Source organism: Berghia stephanieae, chromosome 10 (genome assembly GCF_034508935.2).
Source record: "Berghia stephanieae isolate SIO BIC M18660-M18661 chromosome 10, UCSD_Bste_1.3, whole genome shotgun sequence".
Taxonomy (NCBI): domain Eukaryota; kingdom Metazoa; phylum Mollusca; class Gastropoda; order Nudibranchia; family Aeolidiidae; genus Berghia; species Berghia stephanieae.
Window position 1 is genome coordinate 10,271,787 of NC_088369.1, and position 24,315 is coordinate 10,296,101.

General features: G+C 35.7%; 1 protein-coding gene and 1 long non-coding RNA gene across 2 annotated transcripts in view; one reads left to right on the plus strand and one right to left on the minus strand.

Annotated features, from left to right (window-relative positions):
- LOC144980488 (uncharacterized) overlaps positions 1-24,315 on the plus strand; it is a 145,991-nt gene that overhangs the window by 54,197 nt on the left and 67,479 nt on the right. The window lies entirely within an intron of this gene.
- LOC144980482 (protein Mo25-like) overlaps positions 1,098-24,315 on the minus strand; it is a 34,785-nt gene continuing 11,567 nt past the window's right edge. Inside the window, exons 2-8 of the mRNA XM_078928092.1 lie at positions 23,622-23,749; positions 21,069-21,233; positions 19,635-19,753; positions 10,479-10,647; positions 8,685-8,810; positions 7,953-8,096; positions 1,098-5,715 (exon numbers count right to left, since the gene is read on the minus strand). Coding sequence (XP_078784218.1) covers positions 5,521-5,715; positions 7,953-8,096; positions 8,685-8,810; positions 10,479-10,647; positions 19,635-19,753; positions 21,069-21,233; positions 23,622-23,726 — 1,023 coding nt within the window. The 5' untranslated portion in view covers positions 23,727-23,749 and the 3' untranslated portion in view covers positions 1,098-5,520. The remainder of the gene's footprint in view (positions 5,716-7,952; positions 8,097-8,684; positions 8,811-10,478; positions 10,648-19,634; positions 19,754-21,068; positions 21,234-23,621; positions 23,750-24,315) is intronic.

A 24,315-nucleotide genomic window follows, 5' to 3' on the forward strand; every position in this document is an offset into this window, starting at 1 on the left:
TTTTTTTATCCGACAAGAAAAGGCTGTAACCAGTTTACTAGTTACCAATTACCAAGTTTACCAGTTACCAATTTACCATTACCAGTTACCAGCAAGAATTCTTTTTAACTCTCTCTCCTTACCAACCATTTTAAATATTTCCCCAAAATGCCATATCCACCAAATATTATTTTAATCGATATTTAAAACTCAACTCAAAAGGAATAAGTACGTACTATATTATAATTTTGTTTAGCAAAACAAATTTTGATCGCCAGTGCCAGCTCCTTATTTTGTCACTTTGATAAAGGCACAGCTCCTGTGACCTCGAGAACAACAAAAAACATCCCTGTGTCCACGTCTTCGAACCCACTCCACCCTCTGATTCTGAAAAGACGGATCATTAATCTGCTCAGCCCACCCTTATGATCTAGCATATTTTATAGGATACTGTTTCACACCGAATGACCACTCTTCTCAACTGTAATTTTATATCAACAAGAGCCGTATCATTTTCATTTACGTTTTAGTAACAACAGTAGTAATAGTAGTAAAAGCACTGTACCTGCATTGATTAATCTAAGTTAAACATGATTATACATTTATATAATATACTTATGTATAGTAATAGTATAATATACAACAGCACAATGTACAATATTATATTATATGATTATTATTGTATCATCAATGTCATGAAATCCCCAGTCACCCACGACAGTAATTGAAGAATGTTTTTCCATTCAGTATTAATATTAATAATAACAATAACAATAATAATAATATTATTATTATTATTATCATCATCATTATTATTACTATTTTTAGTATTATCATTATTATTATCATCATTATTATAACCATAATAACATCCACATACTAATATCAATTTTAACCCTGTGAAGAGCTTCTTATTTTTTCTTCAGTATCTATATATTGTTAAAAAAGTCAATTTCATTCCAAGAATCATGACAAAAACTAATATATTAATATTATCAACAAATGTTGTCATTTCAGAGATCTTTCCACCTTCTGTTCTTACCTCAACGGAATTTGTCGTACATCCTTCCCACTCATGTGCCAGCTACACAATAGTGTGAGTAAGAATATGTTTGGGGTTTGTTTTTTTTTAATTCAAGTAAGCTCATGCGTTTGTGGTTTGCATAAGAAACGCTTTCTATATTTCTTTTGGGGATTTTTCTTCTATTTTTCTTTTCTTTTTTTTTTTTTTATAAAGGTTTTATATAGCGCTCATGACACATTTAGGTCAGCGCCAGTAAAAAAAAAAGGAAGAAAATGGTTTTGGTCCCAAAACTTCTAGATGTACAAAGTAAACGCACATGAGAAAAAAGTAAGCAAGACAGAGGGTATTGGTTCAAATAGGGAACAGGATGTAGATAACCCATTTCATGCTGATAATGTTTTCTCTCACTGCTTCAAGTTTATCAATTGCATAAAACACAGACCTGCCAACCCTTCATATTCCAAAAGTGGAATCAGGAGGTCAGAAAAAAGGAATTTGAATTTGAGACCAAAAAAAAAATTGGAATTTCTTAACATGGATAAAAATTCTGTATCTAAATGACCACCAACTTTGCCACCAAACATGAGACAGTATTCGAGCACAGCTGGCAAAACTACAAATTAGGTAATAGTAATAGAATGGGGGAAGGGGAAAGGAGTGCAATTAATTTTCCTACTTATCTCCCTTTTGGCAATCATTTTTTAAAATTCACCTTTTTACCACCCCGGCGCGCCCCCTTCATTTCTTTTCTTCTTACCCTCATCATCATTAATTTTTGAAAATCGGAATTTTAGAGAGAATGGTAGAATTGTGAAAAAGGAAGGGTGAAAATAGGAATGATTCCGCCAAAAGCGGAAGGGTTGGCGGGTATGTAAAACATTGATTGGCCTATAAGAACAGAAAAACATGTCTTCAATTACTATGCATACCCAAATCCATCCATCATAGAACGATAATAATATGATAACTAGATGAGAATAAAATATAATATTATAAATAACACACGCTGAGTTTCACATTTTGTTCTTTTTTATACACATAAGCATCTCAAGCCACTTGCCAAGCCAGCTTTTTTTATATATATACACAATGATATTCCAAGAGTCTGGAGATTAAGCATAACACATCGAATACAATGCCGCACACAGATCTCAAACATGTCACAACTCTGGTTAATAATAGTAGTAGTATAGGCGAAATGTCAAACACCTTATTACTTAGACGTCTCAATCATAAATTAATCTGGTTTTTTAAAGTTGAGAGGCCAGTCGGTAACAAAGAAACAAAACATCTGTTTCAGTTAAAAATTAATTATTTGCTTTTACTTACAAAAATGTCACCGGCAATGTTCCAGTGAACAACAGGCTTCAACAGTCATGACGTCACTTCCCTCGTAATGACGCATAGTAACTTAGTAACTGGTTCTAAACTATCGGAACAATGGCGGACGCCCTTATGAAATATTTCTCTGACGTCGAGCATAAAAGTGTATCCAGAGGAGAAAAACATTATAAATATGATCATGTTTTGACTTTTATACATTCTGATCACATGACGTATGAAAAGTTCTAGCCAACATGAAGAATAAAAAGTACTGATTTTCTTTGTTTAGAACCACTCTGCTCGCCGTTGCTGGGCGACGTGACATCAGACTATTGAATCCAATTGCATAATACAAAGAAAATACTGATGTTGGGACTCTGTAACAAAGAAATACAGTATTTTATCGTTAACTTGTGTGGGAAGATGTCGGTAATGAAACGTCATGAATGTGTGTTGGACAACTGACACGAGAGGAAGAGCCAACACAACTGCAGTAAACAAGAGCAAGAGACAGTCACAGACGATAACCGCAAAGATGGGGAAATCCCCATGACAGTCACACTCGCGCAGTGGACAAATTAAAAGAGTACGAGAGAGACATGGGTGCCAGCAGGAAGAAGGGCTGAAACCTGAAAGTAAAATCTCGACACTTTGCCAAACCTGAAAATGCGGCCTAAATTTTACTCTGATTTCATCACCGTTTTTATACCATTATTAAATGATTACACAGCAAACACATTGACACAATGACACACCTCCATACACTGAAAAGGTGGCTGAATCATTTTTTCTAATTTTTACCGATGCTATTAGATTATGTTACTCAAAACACTGAAATCGGAGGTATTTGACTTCGAGATATCGCGAAACCGGAATTCCGGCATGAACCGGAATACTGGCACCCATGGAGAGAGAAAGTTTGGGTAATCATCTATAGTTTTGAATTTCTGTTTTGTCTTTTTCTCTTGTTTTTTTTTTTGATTTATTCAGATAGTGGAAACTTTTTTCAAATCTATTCTTTCTATGATGTTCCCTGTGGTAGAAAAATATTGGGTTGTCGGATTTCAGACAACTGTCTGAGAATTTACAGGCCTGGGATTTCCATGAAGTCTGAGTTAAACATGTTCGAGGTCTCTGTGCCGCAATATAGTCTAGAGCAAAAAAAAAAACAAAAAAAAAAAGCAAAGAACCTCATTCAAAATATAAGAGGACATTTATATAGTTTTTATTTAAAAGAACAAAGGAAAAGGTCTTGTGTTGTTTACACCTTTCATCATTCATTAGAGAGGCTGATGAAAAATTGAGAGTACAACTGATGGAGATAGGAAGAGGGAAAGAGAGGAAGGAGACAGAACATAAAAATGTAATGGACAGATGAAAATGCTACATCAGTTCAAACCCATCGACTTCCACGCAACCACTTGGTTTGAGCATTTTCTTCTGTATCGGATTTCAACTATGAGCAACAAATTGTTTATAAATATCAAATAAATATTGTAAATACAGACAACTATCAATCCAGACGGAATAGTTTAGAATATCTTATTTACCCAAATTGAACTTACCATAAAAAACTTAATAAAATAAAAAATAAAAAAACAAACAGGGTGGACACTTTTTTTTAGCTTTTTACTATCTTTTTTTCATTTATCTTTAAGATATAAAAAATGACATGTATGATAGTTTATTCAACTTTCAAGATTCCTTTCATAAAATAAAATGACATAATTAGGCATCTGTAATAGAAATTTCTCAAACATTTGCCCATTTCTTACTGAACAAATCAAAATTATTTGCATTGACCAAGAGGGAAAGATTTTTATGTCTTTTAAAATAATGATAATGAATTAAGAATTAATGAATTAATTAAGAAAAGTACTGTATAAATTGGATATCTGAAGAAAATCAAAGTGAATAGAAAACCATTTTCTATTATTTTCAACGGACGTAACTAAACACAAACAAACAAAAAACACCCAACCTGAATAGCAAAAAAAAAAAATTTTAAAGAAGAAAAAGAATTAAGCCACATTTCGTACCCTTCCCAAAAAATTTTAAAAATACAATTTCAGATGTTAATTGAACAAATGGGGACAAATTTGAGACAAATACCTAGTAAAAATCCCATTATTCCATATATGATGATAGATGTTTGGTATGTTTACAGGAGCAAGCAATCACACAGTATGAATAAGAATCTCATATCCATCAAAATGACTTCTTCATAATTTACCTTAGCAGTCAATCAAACATCGACATTTACTGACACGCATTCAACGGCAAATGAAAGAGCGAATGAATGAACAAATAAATAAATGGTTGAATGAATGAAAGAATGAATGCAAGATATTGTCTTGTTTTTGGTTTTTCAGTTAATCTCTAGTTTTGTTTTTGTTTTGTTTTGTTTTTGGTGTTTTTGGCAATTTCAAAATATTTTTAAAAAAAAAAAAAAAAAAAAAAAGGGGGGAGGGGTATTGGGCAAAAAAGAGCAGATTTTTTACAATAGAAAGTATCTGCCCTGCTGTTAAACCCATATCAAGGTAACTTTTTGAAGAAAAAAAAAAAATAAAATAATTGGTGATACAAAACAAATATAATATTCATGCATGGTAACTTGTAAGCTAGGGTAATGACTGTATAAATTGAACCAGAAGGTTCAAAATACAAAAGGAGTCTTTGAACCCTTTTCTGCACTAAAGATCAAATCACAAATGCTTCTGTATTCTATTTTTTTTTAATACACCAAACGCCTCCTCTACTTTCAAACAAAGCACAAAAGCTTGTGAGCTTATCTTCTCAAGCAAATAGTGCACAAACACACACACACACACACACGCGCGCGCGCGCACAAAAGTTACCTTAAAATCTGTGAAAACGAGAACAATCCAGTAGCATCTTGACACTCAATACAACCGAGAACTAGAGTTAGAATTGTACCATCTCTGAGTTACCGGTTGATGGGAGTAATTGAAGAAGGGATGGATGGATGGATGGATGGATGGATGGATAGACGGGACGGATGAATGAATTGGATGATTATGGATGGATGGATGGATAGATAGATATATGGGTGACTGGTTTACTATAATAGAAAAAAAGCATCAATATCATTGCTATAAGATTAACTTTAATAATATAATATTAAACAAAAAAAAAAAAAAAAAAAAAAATAAATAACAAGAAAAAAGCGTGGGTTATGACGCCGGGACATCTTCTTCCATGGGTTTGAGTTCCGTTATCTGTTTCATCAAATAGGATTTTTCATCATTGAACTGTTCATCTTCGGTCCTGTCCGTATGGAACTTGGACAAGAAGTCCACCAGCTTCTCTTTGTTCCTCAGCAAAATGTCCAACACTTGCTTGGTCTTGTTAGGGTTGGCCACGAAGATCTGGGACCAGAAATAAAGACAAGTGAATACCACGGCTTTGATAATATATGATTCTTTGCTTTTTGGAATTTTGGATGTGTTCCCAACCACTGCATAAGCTTGAAGTTCAAATTTCAAAAAGCAAGAGTGAAAGAAACATTTTCTTCTATCCCTCAATTGATTCTGATTTCACTATCTCTGAATAAAAGACATTTACAAAAATACTGAAATGATTTTTTTTTTTTAATTTATTCTAATTTTAGTGAAATTATCTGATATCACAAATTATTATTGTAAACTTGAGATCATTACGCGTTGCTATTAACGGGAAGGGGTAGAATAACAGATCATATCTCTCTAGGCTGGAGTATATAAGAGTTATACACAACACGATGCTTCAGATAAACGACATAATTAACTTATAAAACGCAACGCTTCAAATCAAAACAATGTAAAAAACATTTTTTAAAGATTCAAACTCAGCAATTCCCCTCATTACATATTCATCAGGGATCAACTGTTTCCTTATGTTTTGATTATTATTATCATTATTATTATTATTATTATCATTATTATTATTATTATCATTATTATTATTTTATCATTATTATTATTATTATCATTATTATTATTATTTTACAACTCTAAATTTACTATTGCAAAAAGCTCAAAAATGATTGAGAATTCCCCCACCTGGACAGCCTCTCGATAAGCTGACTACTGATTGAAACAGGGCTTTAGCATGGAGAAAAGAGGGTTGGTCACTGGCGGCCAAAATTAAACATACTGCACTGCCTTCAATCTTTATGAAAGTTTTAAAATGACGTAATTTTTTATTAAATTATACTTTTTGACATGTGTCAACATTGATTTCTATCACATCAAAAGAAAGCTTGATCCCTTTAAAATGATACCAGAACCGTCGTTCATATACTGTGAAAAATAATGCAACAGTTATTATGTGAAATTGTGTTATTCAAATTTTAACCCAAACTTGTGCTTCACTTTTCCAATGGTTAATCGGCAACTGTCTACCTGCAGACTGGAATCAGATAGGGCTAGGGTTGAGTGTGTTAAGAAGTCTAGTGAAGCTTGGAGAGAGGACGAGTCTCTCTCTCAGCAGTGAAAACAGCCAGCAACGACTGAGTTGTTTTTCTTTTTTTTTTAATTCTTGTGTTACTCCCTTTGACTTTGAGAATGCCTCTTTATGAATGATTTTCCTTTGCCACTGTAATCGGATCCCCAACAGTAGGTTCTAACTTCGAAAAATTGATTTTATCTCTAAAGAGTAATAACCATCCCAATCATTAGACTCTAATCCACTGGTAAAAAATACAAAAAGTAGCACCCGGCTGTGTTGGCTTTCTCACGTACTCCGAAAGAAAATCATTGTTGCAGTCTTTCTCTTCCAGATTCCAACCAATTCCATTTGAATCGATTTCGAAGACCATTCTCAACTGACTTCAGATCCGACGAATGGTCAAAGAATTGTTCAGGCATGATAACAAAAAACAATGTAAAAGAGTAATAGATCAAAATATACAACGACAAATCCAGAACGTTGATAGAGCGAATAAAATTGAAATGCAGCAACGTTCAATTGAACAAACAAAAGTTACTTGAATGAAATACGGAAAGTATGAAAACGAAAGTTAATGAATTGCGCATGCTCGATTATATCGATACACTACTCATTTTTCAGACAGTGAAGAGTTGCGGTCAAATCGAAGACTAGCGAAGTTTCCCGATAATTGCCGAACAGGCTTAATGAGGTCTTGAAAGTCATCGGCACTGGACTGCTCACCGCCAGTCTAGTGGGGGATTGCAGACACTCTGATAATTGATGTTACTCGCATTTAGATGACTTTAGCAATAAAAAAAATAGGCTAGTGATCCTGGAGATCGCAACGACCGTGATTGTCGGGAAACCGACAATTGTCGGCACCCATGCAGGTCTATATTATTATAATTATTATTATTATTATTATTATTATTATTATTATCATTATTATTATTATTATTATTATTATTATTCAAAAACATCTCCTCAAAACAAGAGATTATAGAGTGGCATTACATATCTACAAACATTCTAACAAGACATTTTCACATTGTGACTATTTTTTTTTTTCACATATGTTTAAAAAAATTTTTTAAATTTAAAAGTCACACTAACTGAGTGATTTTTACATGATTTGTTATAGAGCATCTCTGCATGATTCTATTTCCAACTGAACCAACCCTGTCAAAAGCGTTACCTTGAACACGTGGAAGGCCTCAAACTGAATATTTCTAGATTTCTCTCTCAGCATATTCATCATTAGCTTCAGGTTGTCTGCATTGCTGATGTATTTGTTCATCACCGTAAAGTTGTGTCGGTCTAGGAGCAACTCTCCTAGCAACTGGGGAGAATGAGAAGGAGAAAAAAATATGGTTATGTCAATAAATTAAAGTGAGAAGCAATGTAACTAATTTAACATATCCACCCCACCTATTCAAAATAAACGTAAAAGTTGTAGGTTCCCCCTGGTTTCTAACAATGTTGGTTTTGTCCAGCTATATACGAATTGTAGAAAGACCTAAAGGTTTCAGGTTTTATCTTACATGTTTAAGTTATGTCGTTACACACAAGAAATAAACATGGTAAAACGGGAAAAAAAAAATTACACCCTTCCACTACGGCATCATAAGATCCCGTTGCCTAGGCATTCCATTAAAGAATATAGATAATCCATCAAACAGGAAGTCTGATGTCAACAGGAATCACCCATGTTGTCCAAGTGAGCACATTGGGGTTTTTACTAATCTTGCTCAAGGGGAAAAAAAAACGAAAATGCCTGAAGTGGAGCTCGAACCCGGGATCTTCCGGATGACAGTGCAATGCCTTTACCACTAGGCCACTTCGTAAAACGGGAACAGCGTAGCAATAAACCAGTAGATTAGCAATTAATTCCTATTTGCTTCAATTCATAAAATATCATTCAACAAACCTTCAGGGCTTGTCTCCGTGTTACATAGTTCTCTGAATTTAGGAGTCTTTGGTAATGTGTGAAAAATTTGTCGTAATCTTTCTCCAAGAAGGCGGCAGATGCCGTCTTGTGTTTGGTCAAGACATCCTGAGAAGAGGGATATACATGAGATAAAAATCAATATTTCTTCTTTTAATGGTTCAAATTTCATTATTTAAAAATGACATGACATGTGAAGAAATAGAATGAATTAAAAATAAAACTGGCAACTTTTTTCTCATCGATAACATACAGTGCTTTGAGACTTTGGAGTGAAGGCCCTTCATAAGTGAGCTCATCATCATCAACATCATCATCATCATCATTATTATTATTATTATTATTATTATTATTATTATTATTATTATTATTATTATTATTATTATTATTATTATTATTATTATTATTATTATTATTATTATTATTATTTTTATTATTATTATTATTATTATCATCATCATCATCATCTCATCATCATCATTATTATTATTATTATTGTTATTTTTTTTTTTCCGTATCTCCTTGCAGTGGTTTGAATTATTGTCATTAAGACATCTGTTTTGTGAAATCATTGAAAGGTATGAGATTTGGGCTAGCAAACAAAATCTTCTTCAAGTATCAAGTCTGTGCCAGACATCGGTGCGCCATTCATCTCTCTGATCAGATAACCTCAAAAAACTAACATTACTCCATGAGTGCCAGCAGGAAGAAGTGCTGAAACCTGAAACTAAAATCTCGACACTTTGCCAAACCTGAAAATGTTCCTACTGAAAATGCGGCCTAAACTTTACTCTTATTTCGTCACAGTTTTTATACCATTATTAAATGACTACACAGCACATATTGACACACTGAGTAAATTAATTTGATTTTAAAACCAAATTTCACGAATCTACCTCCATACCCTGAAAAGGTGGCTGAATCACGTTTTCGAATTTTTACCGATGTTATTAGGTTATTTTACTCAAAACACTGAAACTGGAGGTATTTGACTTCGAGATATCGCGAAACCGGAATTCCGGCATGAACCGGAAAACTGGCACCCATGTATTACTCTTCTCTTTCTTTGTCACCCAGCTGTTCAAACTATTCAAATATGTTTTTCTTGGTCTACCTTTACTCTATTTACCTTCTATCTTTCCTGTGAGAGCAAGATGTTCAATACACTTATGTTGATTTAGGAGCCCTAAAAATTGCATTTGTCTTTTCCTTATTGTAGTAACCTTTTAGTTTCAGCTTGCTCTAATACTTCTTCATTAGTTTTCTTCTCTGTCCATGAGATTCTTTCTAACGTCTTCTGTAATTATCCAACTTTCACAGCCATATAATAATCCTGACCATACATAGGCCTTCAAAACCCTACGTTTTGTTGTCATTGAGATATTGTGGTTTTTAAAAAATTAGACTCATTTTACTAAAACTATCTTTAGCAAACAAAATAAACAACTTTTTTTTTTAATTGAGCTTTTAAATAGCGCAATATCCACTAAACATGCTCAAAGCGCTTTACAAGGGGTCCCTAGCCAACAGCAACACTTAACATGTAGGACAGGACATGGCGCCTGTTAAGCGATATTATAATTTTTTCGGACAGAGACAACGCTGTTAACGGCCGGGTACTCATTTTACACCTGAGTACAGTGAGTAAAGAGCCTTTTCCAAGGACTCAACTATGCGCTGAGCGAGGCTCGAACCCAGGATCTGAAAGCAAGTGTCATACCACAAGACCGCATAGCCACAGAATTTAAAGTTTATCAAGTATCAAGTAAAGAATACCTTGAAGGTGGAGAAGGCATCGGAGGCAATGTCAAAGGTCGACACTTCCACATAATCAAAAAAATTATAAACAAATCCTTTATCAAAAATAAGTGCGTTGAGACAGCTGTGACGACAAATCTCACGGAGCATTATTCCACAATTCAAGGCTATTTCTTGATTTTCATATCTGGAAACAGATAAAAATAATTATCCAGGTTTAAAATTTTGGGGGTCTTACAAAAAGTATCACACATCAAGGTCATATATATATATATATTATATATAATATAATATAATTATGATTAACTTCTACAATATTGTTTCGATCATTCGCTCTGATAAGAGTGAATGCTCGAAAATATTGCAGAAGTTGATCAATCATAATTATACTTGAAATATTTTATAAACAGCTCCTTTTATCAAAAATTTGAGTATTATCATCCCATGACTTACTTGACTTAGATGCCTTTCGCGTCTCGACCGAAAGATCGGGTCGCCTTGGCTGTTTCCAGTATTTCCTGTGTGAGGTGTCTCCAATATTGCCGGTCCTCTGCTAGGGTTCTCAGATTTTCAAGGTCCCCTGCCGTTATGAGACTAATGCTTTGTCCAAGTGTTGTGAGGTTTTTGTTTAGGATCACAGGGAGTGTTGTGATCGGTCTTCCTCTGAAAAGGTTCCCGTGTTTTTGGAAGTATCCCGACATGGCTTGGTTTGCTGGTATGTTTTTGTCCCTGCGTAGTATGTGACCGAAAAGTTGCCATCGTTGTTGTAAAATGTCAAGGGAGATTGGTCTTTCTTTTGTGATCTTATAGAGTGATTCATTTGAGATCTTTTTGGGGTATTTGATGTCCAGTACCCTTCTTAGCTGTGTGCGATGGAAGGCATCCAGATGTTCTTCTTCGGATTTTGTCAACGCCCAAGTGCCGCAGTTATACAGAAGTACCGGTTTTACAAGAGCATGGTACAGTTTCAGTTTGGTTTTTCTCTTTATTTTGTCACCTCTAATCCATACATTGGTGAGTTTACTGAGTGCGGCGTTTGATAGCTGTTTTCTTCTTTGTACATCCTCGGTGTCTCCAATTAGTGAGCCGACTTTCTTTGTTCTTTTCCATTCCTCTTTGTTCCTCGATATTGTTGTAAATTCGGTTTTATTGGCATTGACTTGGAGGTTATATTTCATGAGGGTATTTTGTATGATGTCTATATTTGCTGGTGTTGATCCAATAAAATCGACATCATCTGCATAGGCGATTTCTCTAGGGATTGCATTCTCAATATGAGTCGGTTTTGGAATGACTTTTCGAACTTCTTTCAGAGCGTGTTCTAAGTATATTGTGAACAGAATCGGGCTCAGACTATCTCCTTGGGGGGTCCCGATGTTACTTTCGAACTGCGTCTGTTTTGTGGCCCCGTATATCCTTGGTTGTATCTTTGTGTTGCTGAGGAGAAATCGGATTATTCGGAGCTCGTCTTCGTCTACTATTTCTGTTAATATCTCCAAAAGTTTTCCTCTGTCGATCGTATCAAAGGCTGCGGACATATCGATTCCGGTTATTGTTATGGATATGTTTTCTTTGAGTGCCTTTGCTGCCAACCATTTATGTGTCCATACAACGTCCGATGTGCTTCGGTCTTGGCGAAACCCGCTTTGGCTATGTGATAGATAATTTTCTATTTTCGGTCTAATTCTGTTGAGGACAATAGTTGACAGTGTTTTTCTTATGGTATTCAGTAATGTTATTGGGCGCAGGTTGTTTACGGGTCCTTTCGTTTTTCCTGGTTTTTGTATTGTAATTAGGACACCGCTGTTTATGTCCCAGTCTTTGTGTGTTGAGAATGTTTTGTTCATTATGTTTGCAATGCTCAGATCCAGGGAGAGGGTACCGCATTTCAGCAATTCAGCGGGAATTTCATCTTCGCCTGGGGATCTGTTATTGTTTAGGCACTTTATGCTATTTCTAACTTCAGTTGTTGTGATGCGGTTGTTTAGGTCTCTAGGGTTTCCTGAGAAGGGCGATATTTGTGAGACTTGTTTGTGAAATTTCTGCTGGAAGTGGTCAGTTACAATGTCAAGGATATCGTTGGGATTTGTTGTCTGTTTGCCAAATTTGTCCTGTAGTTTTGGGTTCTCGAATGGTTTTCGGTTCAGAGATTTCGTCGCTTTGAACATAGACGATGCGTTATTTTTGGACTTTTCTATGTCTTCCACTTTTTTGTCTAATTCCTCGTTTCTGTGTTTTATTGTAAGTGATCGAATTGAATGCTGTATTTTGTTTCGTTCCGTTTTCAGGTTTATTATTTCTTCCGAGTCTTTCGTGTTTTGTATCCTGATCCTAAGTTCTTTTTGTTGCCGCGATAGTTCGTTAATAGCGATGTTAGGCGTTCGATTTGGTTTGTTCTCAGTTGTATTAATAGAGCCTGCACTTTCTTCCCCCGCATATTTCATTGCCGCTTGCGTCTCTTTCCATGGTTTTTGTTTTTATAATATATAAATATATATATATACACACACAGTCAAACCTGCTTTATCGACCACCCTATATAATGACCAGCTCTGTTGACTTCCTTGAGTTTTTTTTCTCTATATTTGACCTCTGTATAACGGAAACCTCCCTGACGCGACCAAGACCACCTAAAGTCGTATGTAACTACCACCTGTCCACAACGACCACATTCGCCATTGATCTTGGGTGGTTATTAGAGACAGATTTGACTGTGTATGTGTATATATATGCATATGAAAAGAAAAACAATGAAAAATTCAAGCCCTTTGCGCATATGTGCCTTTAAAAAGATAGGTCCGTTTGAAGTAATTAAAAGCCTACACTATCTTCTATTTCATACTCAGATTAACAATTCATTTTATGGTTTCATAATAAAATTTAAGCTAAAATAAATGCCTTCATTAGAAGAGTAAGAAGAGGGGGGGAAAAGGGGGAGGGAGGGGGGGGGGGGAATGGAATCCAAGACCCTTTCCTCAGGTTACAGTGTAATGCAAAATCATTTGCCACTTTGTTTTTTGTTTTTAAGGGTTTTACAGCACTTGCAACGCATTAAGATCATATCAGCGTCAGTAAAAAGGAAGAAAATGGGATAGTAAAAAGTTCTAGAATTACAATTAAAGCATGCAAGAAAAGGTAAGACAAAGGGGAATTGGTTCAAATAGGGAACAGATGTAGATTCCAAGAGTATACCATCAATGTACTTAGTTTGAGATCACCTACAAGTCTCATCCAGACACAAGCACAGGCCCCCACTAGAGGAATACACTCAAATGTTTACAAAACACATATAATATGTAAACAAAATATAATACAGTCATACCCGAGAGATGATTTATAAGGAAAAAAACGAATTATACATTTGACTGTTTCCGTCTCAGCAAAGTCACCCGACCAGGGCCTGGACAAAACTAAATAATCTCACTCCAATACAAAGACTGAAAGCAAGTTGGAAAACAGATAAAGGGGGATAGAAGAAACAGAAAGAACCCCCCTGCCCACCATGGGAGGTCAGGAACCCCACCCAGCATTTGCCACTTCACAAACAAATAAATATCCAAACTATTGACTATTAAATAAAGTTATTACCCTTGGGCATTTTTTAAGCACTTATATTATAGTGCAATATCCACCTCCAGTGCTCAAAACACTTTACTACAAGGGGCCCCCTAGCCAACAGCATCAATTAACATAAGGAAGAAACATGAAGCCTGTTAGGCGAAATCACTTTTTTTTTTTTACAACAGAAACAATGTTGTGGTATTAGCCAGTGAGTCATTTTAAAACTGTGTGCGATGAGAGAATATCAGTATAGAGCCTTTTCAAGGTAAGTTTCTTTAGTATTAAGCTATTATATCCTAAGCCGAAATGAGGTTAACCCCCCCCCCCCCCCCTTCATCCTAAGCCAAAATGAGGACAATTGTATTCAATAAGTCTGATGTCATGTCGCCCAGCAACGGCGGCCACCGTGGTTCTAAACAAAGAAAATCGGTAGTGCGGGGCAGTCCTAGGCAAGCTTAAGGACCACGGTCCTACGGTTCCTGGGAAATGAGAACCGTTCTAGGAACCGGCCCTTTTCGACATTGAACATTCTTGAGGGACCGTTGGAAGTTGGAACTGTTTTGACTTTTGGGACCGTTGGGATCGTTCATTCTTGAGGGACCGTTGGGACTTGGGACCACTACACGATGAAAACCGTGGTCTACAGTAGGTTCTCAGTGAAAGAGAGAGCGGAGACAGCTTCGTTGAGAGGGAGAGTGATGTGTGCTGTCAGATAGCGCTATTACACAAGGGTGACACAATGACAAGAATTGTGTGTGTGTGTGTGTGAGTGTGTGTGTGTGTGTGTGGTGCACAAATCCTATCCTTGTTCTGTGATGGGGCAGTCGATGGGGAAGTGAACGTATGTGATGTGTGTGTGTGCTTGTGTGTGTGTGTGTGTCAAAAGGATGGGTTGGGAAGGAGGGGGGGGGGGGGGGGTGGTAGGTCATGGGACATGACTAATCTGTGGCAAGACCGAGTTTGAGAAGTTTTGGGGGGGTCTTTTCTTTTCTTTTTTTGTTGTTTTTGTTATTGTATTGTTTTTTCTTTTTGCACTTTATATTTTTCAATTACATTTATGAATCATTTCAATACACACATTGGGTGTTTATTCCGTATGTGTTTCGCAAGCGTCGAGGTCCCTCCAGAATATGTCAATAAAGATTTACAGATCAAACATAACACTTTCTTATTTCCTTCATCTTTTTCGTAATGGTCCCAAACCCAGCTGGTTTTTCTCGACGACATATTTTCCAGTTGAAATGTAAGGAAATTGGAAAATGGGTGAGACAGTAACAATTGAGATAAATAAAATAATCTAATAAGCGACAATGATGAATACTGGGGTTGTAAATTTGTAAGTAATTGGGATGGTAACAAATTAACAAATGACAACAATAACAACAATGCGATAGGAGTTAATTGATGGTGACAAGTTCAAGTTTTAAAAAATAATAAAAGACAGTCTAGATTGAATACACTGACACACACAAACACATACACACGGAGTAGTCACACTCATTTCAAATTGTAACCTAATTAGAGAAGAGGGGTGATGCCTTCTTTATTTGCTCACCGTACTCAGGCCTGTAAATGGCTGGTGAAAAAATTGTCGGGACTTTTTGAACACGCGAAAATAGACACAACAGGACAAAATATGGACACAACACAGATATGACACGTCAATTGACTAGTCAAATCAAGTCACTTTCCCCTACTTATTTATAACGAGGTCCTTATTTTATGGTACCAAAAAAAAATCCCAATTATATATAAATATTTGAGGGCCCAGGTCTGAGTTAGTAAAATGAAAGGAAGAGAACAATTTCTACGCTTTTGAATGATGTGTATCTCGTGCTTGATGACACAGGAAGCTGCGTATCTTCGCTCCTGTTTGTGTTCAATGTTTACGCTGATTCTTTCGTTTATTTGGATTAATTCTTATAGAAGAAGAAGAAGAAGAAAGAAGAAGAAGAAGAAGAAGAGAAGAAGAAGAAGAAGAAGAAGAAGAAGAAGAAGAAGAAGAAGAAGAAGAAGAAGAAGAAGAAGAAGAAGAAGAAGAAGGAAGAGGAGGAGGTGGTGGTGCGGTCGTGTGAGAGCTTTCGAAGAAAAATAATTATTTCGCATTATTTTTTTTCCGTCTTACATCCGGACGGAACCAAAGACATATAGAGACTGAGAAATAAGAACCAGAGATATGCATGTGTGTCGGTAGCAAAATAGAGAGAAACCTTCCGGTCCGGTTCGACACACTTCTGTGCTTGCGTTATTTACTGACTAGGTGTGTGTGTGTGTGTGTGTGTGTGTGTGTGAAGAGGACTCGCGCGAACTTCGCGACCCACTCTCGCTGGCTGTGGCACAGTAGCCAGGCAGTGAATACATCCACGCCAAGCGGAGTATGTAGGTGGCATGATAATATTATAGGTAACAGATAGACGGCAAGTTTTGATGCGACAAGTGATTTAAAAAAAAAAAATTTTAAGTCGGCATTTGAAACGGAATAAAATCTATTTTTTTTCGAGGAACAAAATAAAAGTCTTTTATTTTCTTTTTTATTGGTTCTGTTCTTTGATGTTACGAATTTTATTTTTACTATTATTTTTTTTTTTTTAATATTAGCACTTAAGAGCAAAATCGTGCTGTCGGAAATCCAACAATAGACGGAAGATTTACAGGCCTGCCTACTTCATTGTTACTTCGATAATTTAGCGTGAATAAAATTTTTAATTTATATCAATTAACGGAGATAATGGAATCGTCCAAGGCGTTGATCGAGTTGTCTGTGATACACACACGCGCCTCCTACCCCCCCACACACACACATTAGACGGCAACGAGCATTGAAGAGTAAGAGAGAGACGTAAAGTTATAATAACATAGGGTGGATGTGGTAATAAGTAATAAGTGGGGTCGGTGGTGACTTTTCACCAGATCTAACAAACCCAGCTACCCAATCACTGCTGAGTAGACAGGGATTCAGATAAAGCTTGACTGCACCCGGGATCAATCTCTGGCCCTTTGCGTATAAAGAGAGTGCTCTATCAACTGAGCTATCAGGGTCCCCAAATATTCTATTGGACTTTTTAAAAATACAGACGTTATAACTGGGTTTTTTTTTGGAAGGATGAAACTCATATTATTTGATTAGTTAAAACACCAAACGAAATTTTAATATTATTGTTTTATTTTAAATGACAACAATGCGATAGAAAGGAGTGGTGACAAGAGATGGACAAAAGAAAACATAAAATCGGACTTGCTACTTGCTAGCTTCGAAACACACATACACACACATCTTTAGTAGTCACATGCATTTCAAACAATAACCCATTAGAGAAGAGGGGTGCTGCCTTCATCATAGATCATTGTCATTGCGATCATTATGGTGTAGTAAATTTTGAAATTTACCCCGTATAATGGAATCGTCCAAGGCGTTGAAGATTGTCATGCGCATCCTGTTTCCCCCCCCCCCCCCCCCCATCCCACACACGAAAGGGAGGTTTGAGGAGTGGAGGGAGGTGGTCGGCTGTGTCGTTTAGTGTATAGCAAAGGGGGGTGGGTGCGATTAATTAAGTGGGATGGGTGCTGATTGGTGGAAGATAGGCAAAGAACCAAGGCAAAGAATCGCTGGGGAAGTAGTATGGCGCGATAATCGCTGGGACCGTTGAAAGGTGATAAGAAGTGAGGACCGCCAGCAGTCCTCCACTTTGGGACCGGTCCCCGGTTCTCAGCTAAAGGACCGTGGGACTGGTCCCAGTCCCAGGGACCGGTCCTCAGCGCGGCGCTAAAAATCGGTACTTTTTATTCTTCATGCTGGCTAGAACTTTTCATATGTCTTGTGATCAGAATGTGTAAAAGTCAAAACATGATCAGATTTATAATGTTTTTTTTTTTCCCTCTGGATAGGCTTTCAGAACTGCCAACCCCATCTGATGAGAATGTGTACAATGGGATCTCAAAATGGGGGAGATTTCATAAAAATGGGTACAATCCTGAAATAGACGGAAAATAACCATTGTGAAAGTAAGAGGAAGGTATAATTACATAAAGTCACACCCCACAAGCTCAATTGCAGCAACAATGATGTTCCCAAGACTATAATCCAATCCTTTCAGAAATCTACCTCCCAGCATGAAGATCATAATTGGTCAAAAAATATATGAATATCCACTAGGTCACCAAGGTTTCTCAATAGACTAGTAATAATATGAATTACAACTAAAGAAAACTGAAGTGACTCTGCACACTGAAAATGGGTACAATCTTGGGGGAAATGTGTACAAGTGTACAATCACTGAAAATGCGTACAATTCCGCATTTTTTGCAGTAGGTTGGCAGCTCTGGGCTTTTATGCTCGTCGGAGAAATATTTCATAAGGGCGTCCACCATTGTTCCGATAATTTAGAGTCAGTTACTAAGTTACCATGCGTCATTACGAGGGAAGTGACGTTAAGACTGTTGAAGCGTATTACCCCTACCATCCTAGGCCAAGGGAAGTAACTCTGGGGAAAATGCTACTTTCTTCCTTCTACGGAAGGAATAATCCAAATAATCATTAATTTTGAACTTACTATCCATAAGACATGAATTTCAAAGAGATATTAAAAGAGACGAAGGATTTACCTTTATTTTGATACGTAACATAATGGTGTTCTGACTTATTTTGTATATTTAAAAAATTATAAGAAGAATGAACTTTGAAAAAAATGACCTTGTATTTTTACTGTTGAGTGAGTTTTAAAATTAAAAGCGATAACAAGTGGGTTGAAATTAAAGAAGTTTGTGGCAAAATCAATGTCCAAGTCATCATCATTATCAACATTTTAATCTTTATCATCTTCTAAACCGTTGTCATTCCACAAGGAATTGAGATAAATCTAATGCCAATTACCACCCCTAAGATATACAGCATACAGCAATCATATCTCTATCAGGCCGTTACATTTGAGTTAAGATGACCAGTTTGGAAACTCAGCTGGCAGTTACGGGCAGTTTAGGATGAAGTACAAAATTACTTTTTGCCAGATCTAACAGACCCAGCTACCCAATCACTACTGAGTGGGGAAAAAAATATCGAACTCGAACTCGGCACTTGCAAAACATTGAGGTCATATCAGCGCCAGTAAACAGGAAGAAAATTGGATAGTAAAAACATTCTAGGTGTACAATTAAAAGGACTTGAGAAAAAAGTAAGACAAAGGGGAATGATTCAAATAGGGAACAGATGTAGATTCTTAGAGTATACCGTCAATGCACTTAGTTTGAGATCACCTAAAAGATTCATCCAGATCCAGCACAAGTTCCCACTAAGAGGAATTCACTCAAATATTTACAAATCATATGTTAAAAATAAAAAATAACAACAGTACATAACAGAGAGATGATTTAGAAGGAAAAAAAATATCATCTCCCAGAACAATAACTATGCATTTGACTGTTTCCCTCCCAGCTAAGGAATCCGGCCAGGGTCAGGACAAAGCCAAGTAATCTCATTCCAAGACAAAGACAGAAAGCAATTGGAAAACAGATACAAGGGGGATAGAAGACACAGTAAGAACCCCTCTGCTCACTATGGGAGTTGAATTTCAAAAAATTTTTAATGTTGAAATGCAAATGGCAAAGATCCATACATACCCAAATACTAAATACCTAATGATTTCATGTTTGTTCATCACATATTCCACAGTGGGACTTCGAGCACCAATCTGACGACGTAACATGTTGTTGAAAATTGTTCCGACATCTTTACGACCCTGAAAAAAAAAAAGGAGTTTTAAAAAACGATAATAATAATAATAATATAATAATAATAATAATAATAATAATAATAATAATAATAATAATAATAATAATAATAATAATAATAATAATAATAAACAACAATGTTATAGAAAGTCAAAGCCATTTGGATATGGGCCATGTTTATCACTTAATTTCTTCATATAGAATTGGACATGATAAACTAGACGAGCATTCATATAAAGCAATATCCACTATACGTGATCAAAGTACTTTACAAGGGGTACTGTTAGGCCATAGTACATTTTTTGGGGGGATTTTTTTTTTTTGGACAGAGACAACATTTTACCCCTGAGTATGGTGAGAGAATGTGAGTTAAGTCTTTTACAAGGACTCAATCAACTATAAGCTGCTCAGAGTGGGAATCAAACCCTGGACCTCCGACCCTAAGGCGAGTACCATACCAATAGACCACATAGTCACACAAAATCATCTAAAAGGGAAAATAAGTCTAAAAATGATTTATTTAAATTTCCATTTTAATGCAATCAGGAAACTAAGACAAACGATTTCTCTTTTAAATGAGAAGCAGGAAAACAACAACAACAACAACAACAACAAAAATTAAAACTCCGAAATAAAAGTAAAACAATAAACAAATGAATGGTCATCTCAATTATGAGGAGTTGCCAAAGGGTCATTTTTGTCACATTCCATTTGAGGGAATGACTTTCTAATTTTTAAAAACTTGAGCTTCTGTATAGCACAATATCCACTAAACATGCTCAAAGCGCTTTACGAGGGGTCCCTAGCCAACAGCAACACTTAACATGTAGAATGAGACATGACGCTTGTTAGACGATATTACGCTGTTAACGGCTAGGTACTCATTTTACACCTGAGTAAGGCGAGAGAATGCGAGTAAAGAGTCTTTTCCAAGAACTCAACTAAGCGCCGAGCGAGCCTCAAACCCAGGACCTTCTGATCCAAAAGCGAGTGTCATACCACAAGACCACATAGCCGTAATTAACATGCTACGTCACTTCCAGATAGAAAATGAATTTACACTATCAAGCAATCTGTTGACACATTAGAATCACCAGAGAAAAAATAAGAAGTTTCAGAACACTTCAAGGCATTGTTATGAGGCAAACAAGACAAATATTTTTTCCTATTTAAGTCACCAAATAAATGACAAAAACTGTTTGCCGCTTGCTCTGAATGATAAAAATGCAACTAATCATGTTTTGAAAGTCTTTTTTTTTAAATATTCCATTTTAATACGGAACTCATATAAAACGTGTATGATAAATTCTTCGATGACAATACCTCAAAGTCAATCAGGTGAAGGAAAGCGACGAGGTTCAATAATAGGTCCTGATTGTATATGTCTTGGGCCATGGAATTCACTTGTTCTGTTAGAGGTGTCTGATCTGTGGTGCCATACATCATCACCTTTATGGCTTGCAAATTCTTGGACAGTTCATCACTGGCCTGAAAGGAATAGGCATGAACCATTTATAGATACAAATACATTCTGTGGTACCCCTTTAGACAAGTTCCAACCAGTTTCACCTAGTTTCATAAACGAGTTGATAAAAAAAGCCCCCATTAAATCCTGCGACCTTGATCCCCTACCTGCGACCTTGATCCCCTACCAGCACAGCTTTTGGACAGCTCCATCGATACATTATTACCATCCATTACATCAATCATAAATGCATCCATACTGACTGGCGAAGTTCCATCATGCTTTAAAAGTGCCCTCGTCAAACCACTTCTGAAGAAACCATCACTGGACCACAATATATTAAACAATTATCGTCCTGTATCAAATTTACCTTTTTTGTCAAAACTTTTGGAGAAGGTAGTTCTTACACAATTAACATCTCATCTTAAGAACAACAGTTTGGAACAACCCTTTCAGTCAGCCTACAAACATCAACACAGTACTGAAACGGCGCTTCTTAAAATCTTTAATGACTTGTTATGTAATGCTGATGCTAACAATATCAATGTATTATGCCTTTTAGATCTTTCAGCTGCCTTTGACACCATTGACCATGACATTTTGTTAAGAAGACTAGAAAATACGTACTGCATAAAAGGAATTGCCCTTAAATGGTTTACATAATATTTAAAGGATCGATGGCAGACTGTCGTGGTGAATGGTGTTCAGTCAGAACAAGTTTTACTAAATTTTGGAGTGCCACAAGGCTCTGTTCTTGGCCCTGTCCTTTTTACTGTATATATGCAGCCCCTTTCTAGTGTGATATCCAGATTCAATCTGAGTTATCATTTTTATGCAAATGATACGCAAATATATGATTCAGCACCCCTTAGTAATTTACAGTTCTTAATACAACGAATTACGAGCTGTTTTAATGAGATTAAATCTTGGATGTACCACAATAAGTTTAAATTAAATGATAGTAAAACTGAGATTTTAATGTGTGGAAGGCCGAGTATCCTTAAACAGGCAAATAAATCACCTATTACTCTCGGAAATAGCACAATAGAATTTTCAAATAAAGCAAAAAACCTTGGCGTCATCATTGATAAAGATCTTTCCATGACAAGCCACGTGAATAACACCATACAATCTATGTACATAGAAATTTTAAAAATAAGCAAAATTCGTAATTTAATACCGAAGCATATAGCAGAACTTTTAATTAATTCCCTGGTTGTATCTAAATTGGACTATTGTAACTCCCTTTGGGCGAATTTAGCTAAAGACAAAATTAGCAAACTTCAGGTTGCTCAAAATAACGCAGCCAGGCTCATTGTACGCAATAACAAAAAATACCAGTCAGCAACTCTTCTTCTCCGTGAGTTACATTGGCTTCCTGTGGAAAAAAGAGCTGCCTATAAGATCTGTCTACAAATCCCTGAGCACGAACAGTCCCTCCTATATTAAAGACCTTCTAAACATATATGTCCCCAATAGAATTTTGAGGTCAAGCAATGACCAATCAATCCTTGTCAAACCTAACCCATTGCGTAAAGTAGGTGAACAGTCTTTTCAATTTTCGGCCCCCCATTTTTGGAACTCTCTTTCATCACACGTGAGATGCTCTGATTCGTTGACAACGTTCAAATCTCGCTTAAAGTTTTATCTTTTTACGTCATAATGTTGCAATATTATTTTCATATTTTGTTGTTGTTAAATTGAATTCGTATCACGTTTCCTTCACACTTGTCTCACTGTAATATGTTTTGTTTTATATCACTGTAAAGCGCTTAGAGCCTGTGACAACGGGGTAAAGCGCTATATAAATGCCATTTATTATTATTATTATTAATACATTTCATTGATTATTATTCCACATAAATTATTTTTTTTAAAACTTTTTAAAACTTTCTAAGTCCAACATTAAAAACTTTGAGTGAAAGAGAATCATATTTAGGGGTAAAAGGGACATAATAAAAAAATAAATTACACTCTTTTTTTAGTCCTTAATGTGTATACTCTTCCATTAATGTCCACCAGGAAAAACTACATCACTTTTCCAGTAGTTTGAACTTTTAAAATTAAAATACAGTGAAAAATGTTAAAAATCATAACAAAATGTATAAGTATCTGAAATACAATGTTTTAAAAAATTTAAATAAAGAATGATTTTGAAAAAAAACTGTTGGGTTTTTTTTATTTTAATTAAAGGTGAGAATATCTCAATAAAACAAATAATCATGGTTGAAACTTTTTTTTATGTTAAAAAAAAATTAATAATAACTTATATTAGACCTAATCTAATAAGAAAATTGACATTTTATTAATGAACAGTTAAAGTGAACAAAACAAATTAAATAATTAACAAATCAACTTGATATATATTATATATATATATGAAAAGATGACGTGGATAATTATTCTAGTACCTTCTTGCGATCTTTGTCTTTGGCATTCTTTAACTGATTTATACCTTCATCACAACTTGCCACGAGCTCAGCTGGGCTCTTGGTTTTATTACCAAACAATGGCATAGTTGCTGATGTTCTGGCTGAAACTGAATGAAGAATTAAATTGTGTTAATTTTAAAATCAATAATTAAAGCCAATACACTTGGAAAAGCAAGATGTTACACAAGATGGAGATGCCCGTTTAGCCTTGAGAAATATTTTTAGCTTTTCACATCTTCTTCAAAAAAAAAAAAAAATTTTAATAAAATAAAATAAAATTCCCTTTATTCATCCCATCTGGAAAATTTGTCTCTAGGGTCTATTACAAGGAAAACAGAATAAGGAATAACCCAGGCATCAGCCGCAGTGCAGAGCCGCAAATTGATCTAGGGCGGGGTGACTTGGTCAAGGCCACACAGCACAGCGACGGAAAATCAAACTTGGTACCTTTCAGGTATGAAGCAAAGACTACTGCTGAGCCACGCTGCCCCAATAACAAAATTATAATTCCTTCCCTGTTATGCCGTCTTATGGTATGACACTCCTCTTTGAATTGGAAGATCCTGGGTTAGAGTCCCGCTCTTAGCAGCTCATAGTTGAGTCCTTGACAAAGGTTCTTTATTTACATTCACTTACTGTATTAATAAGTAAAATTAGTACCTGGCCGTTAACA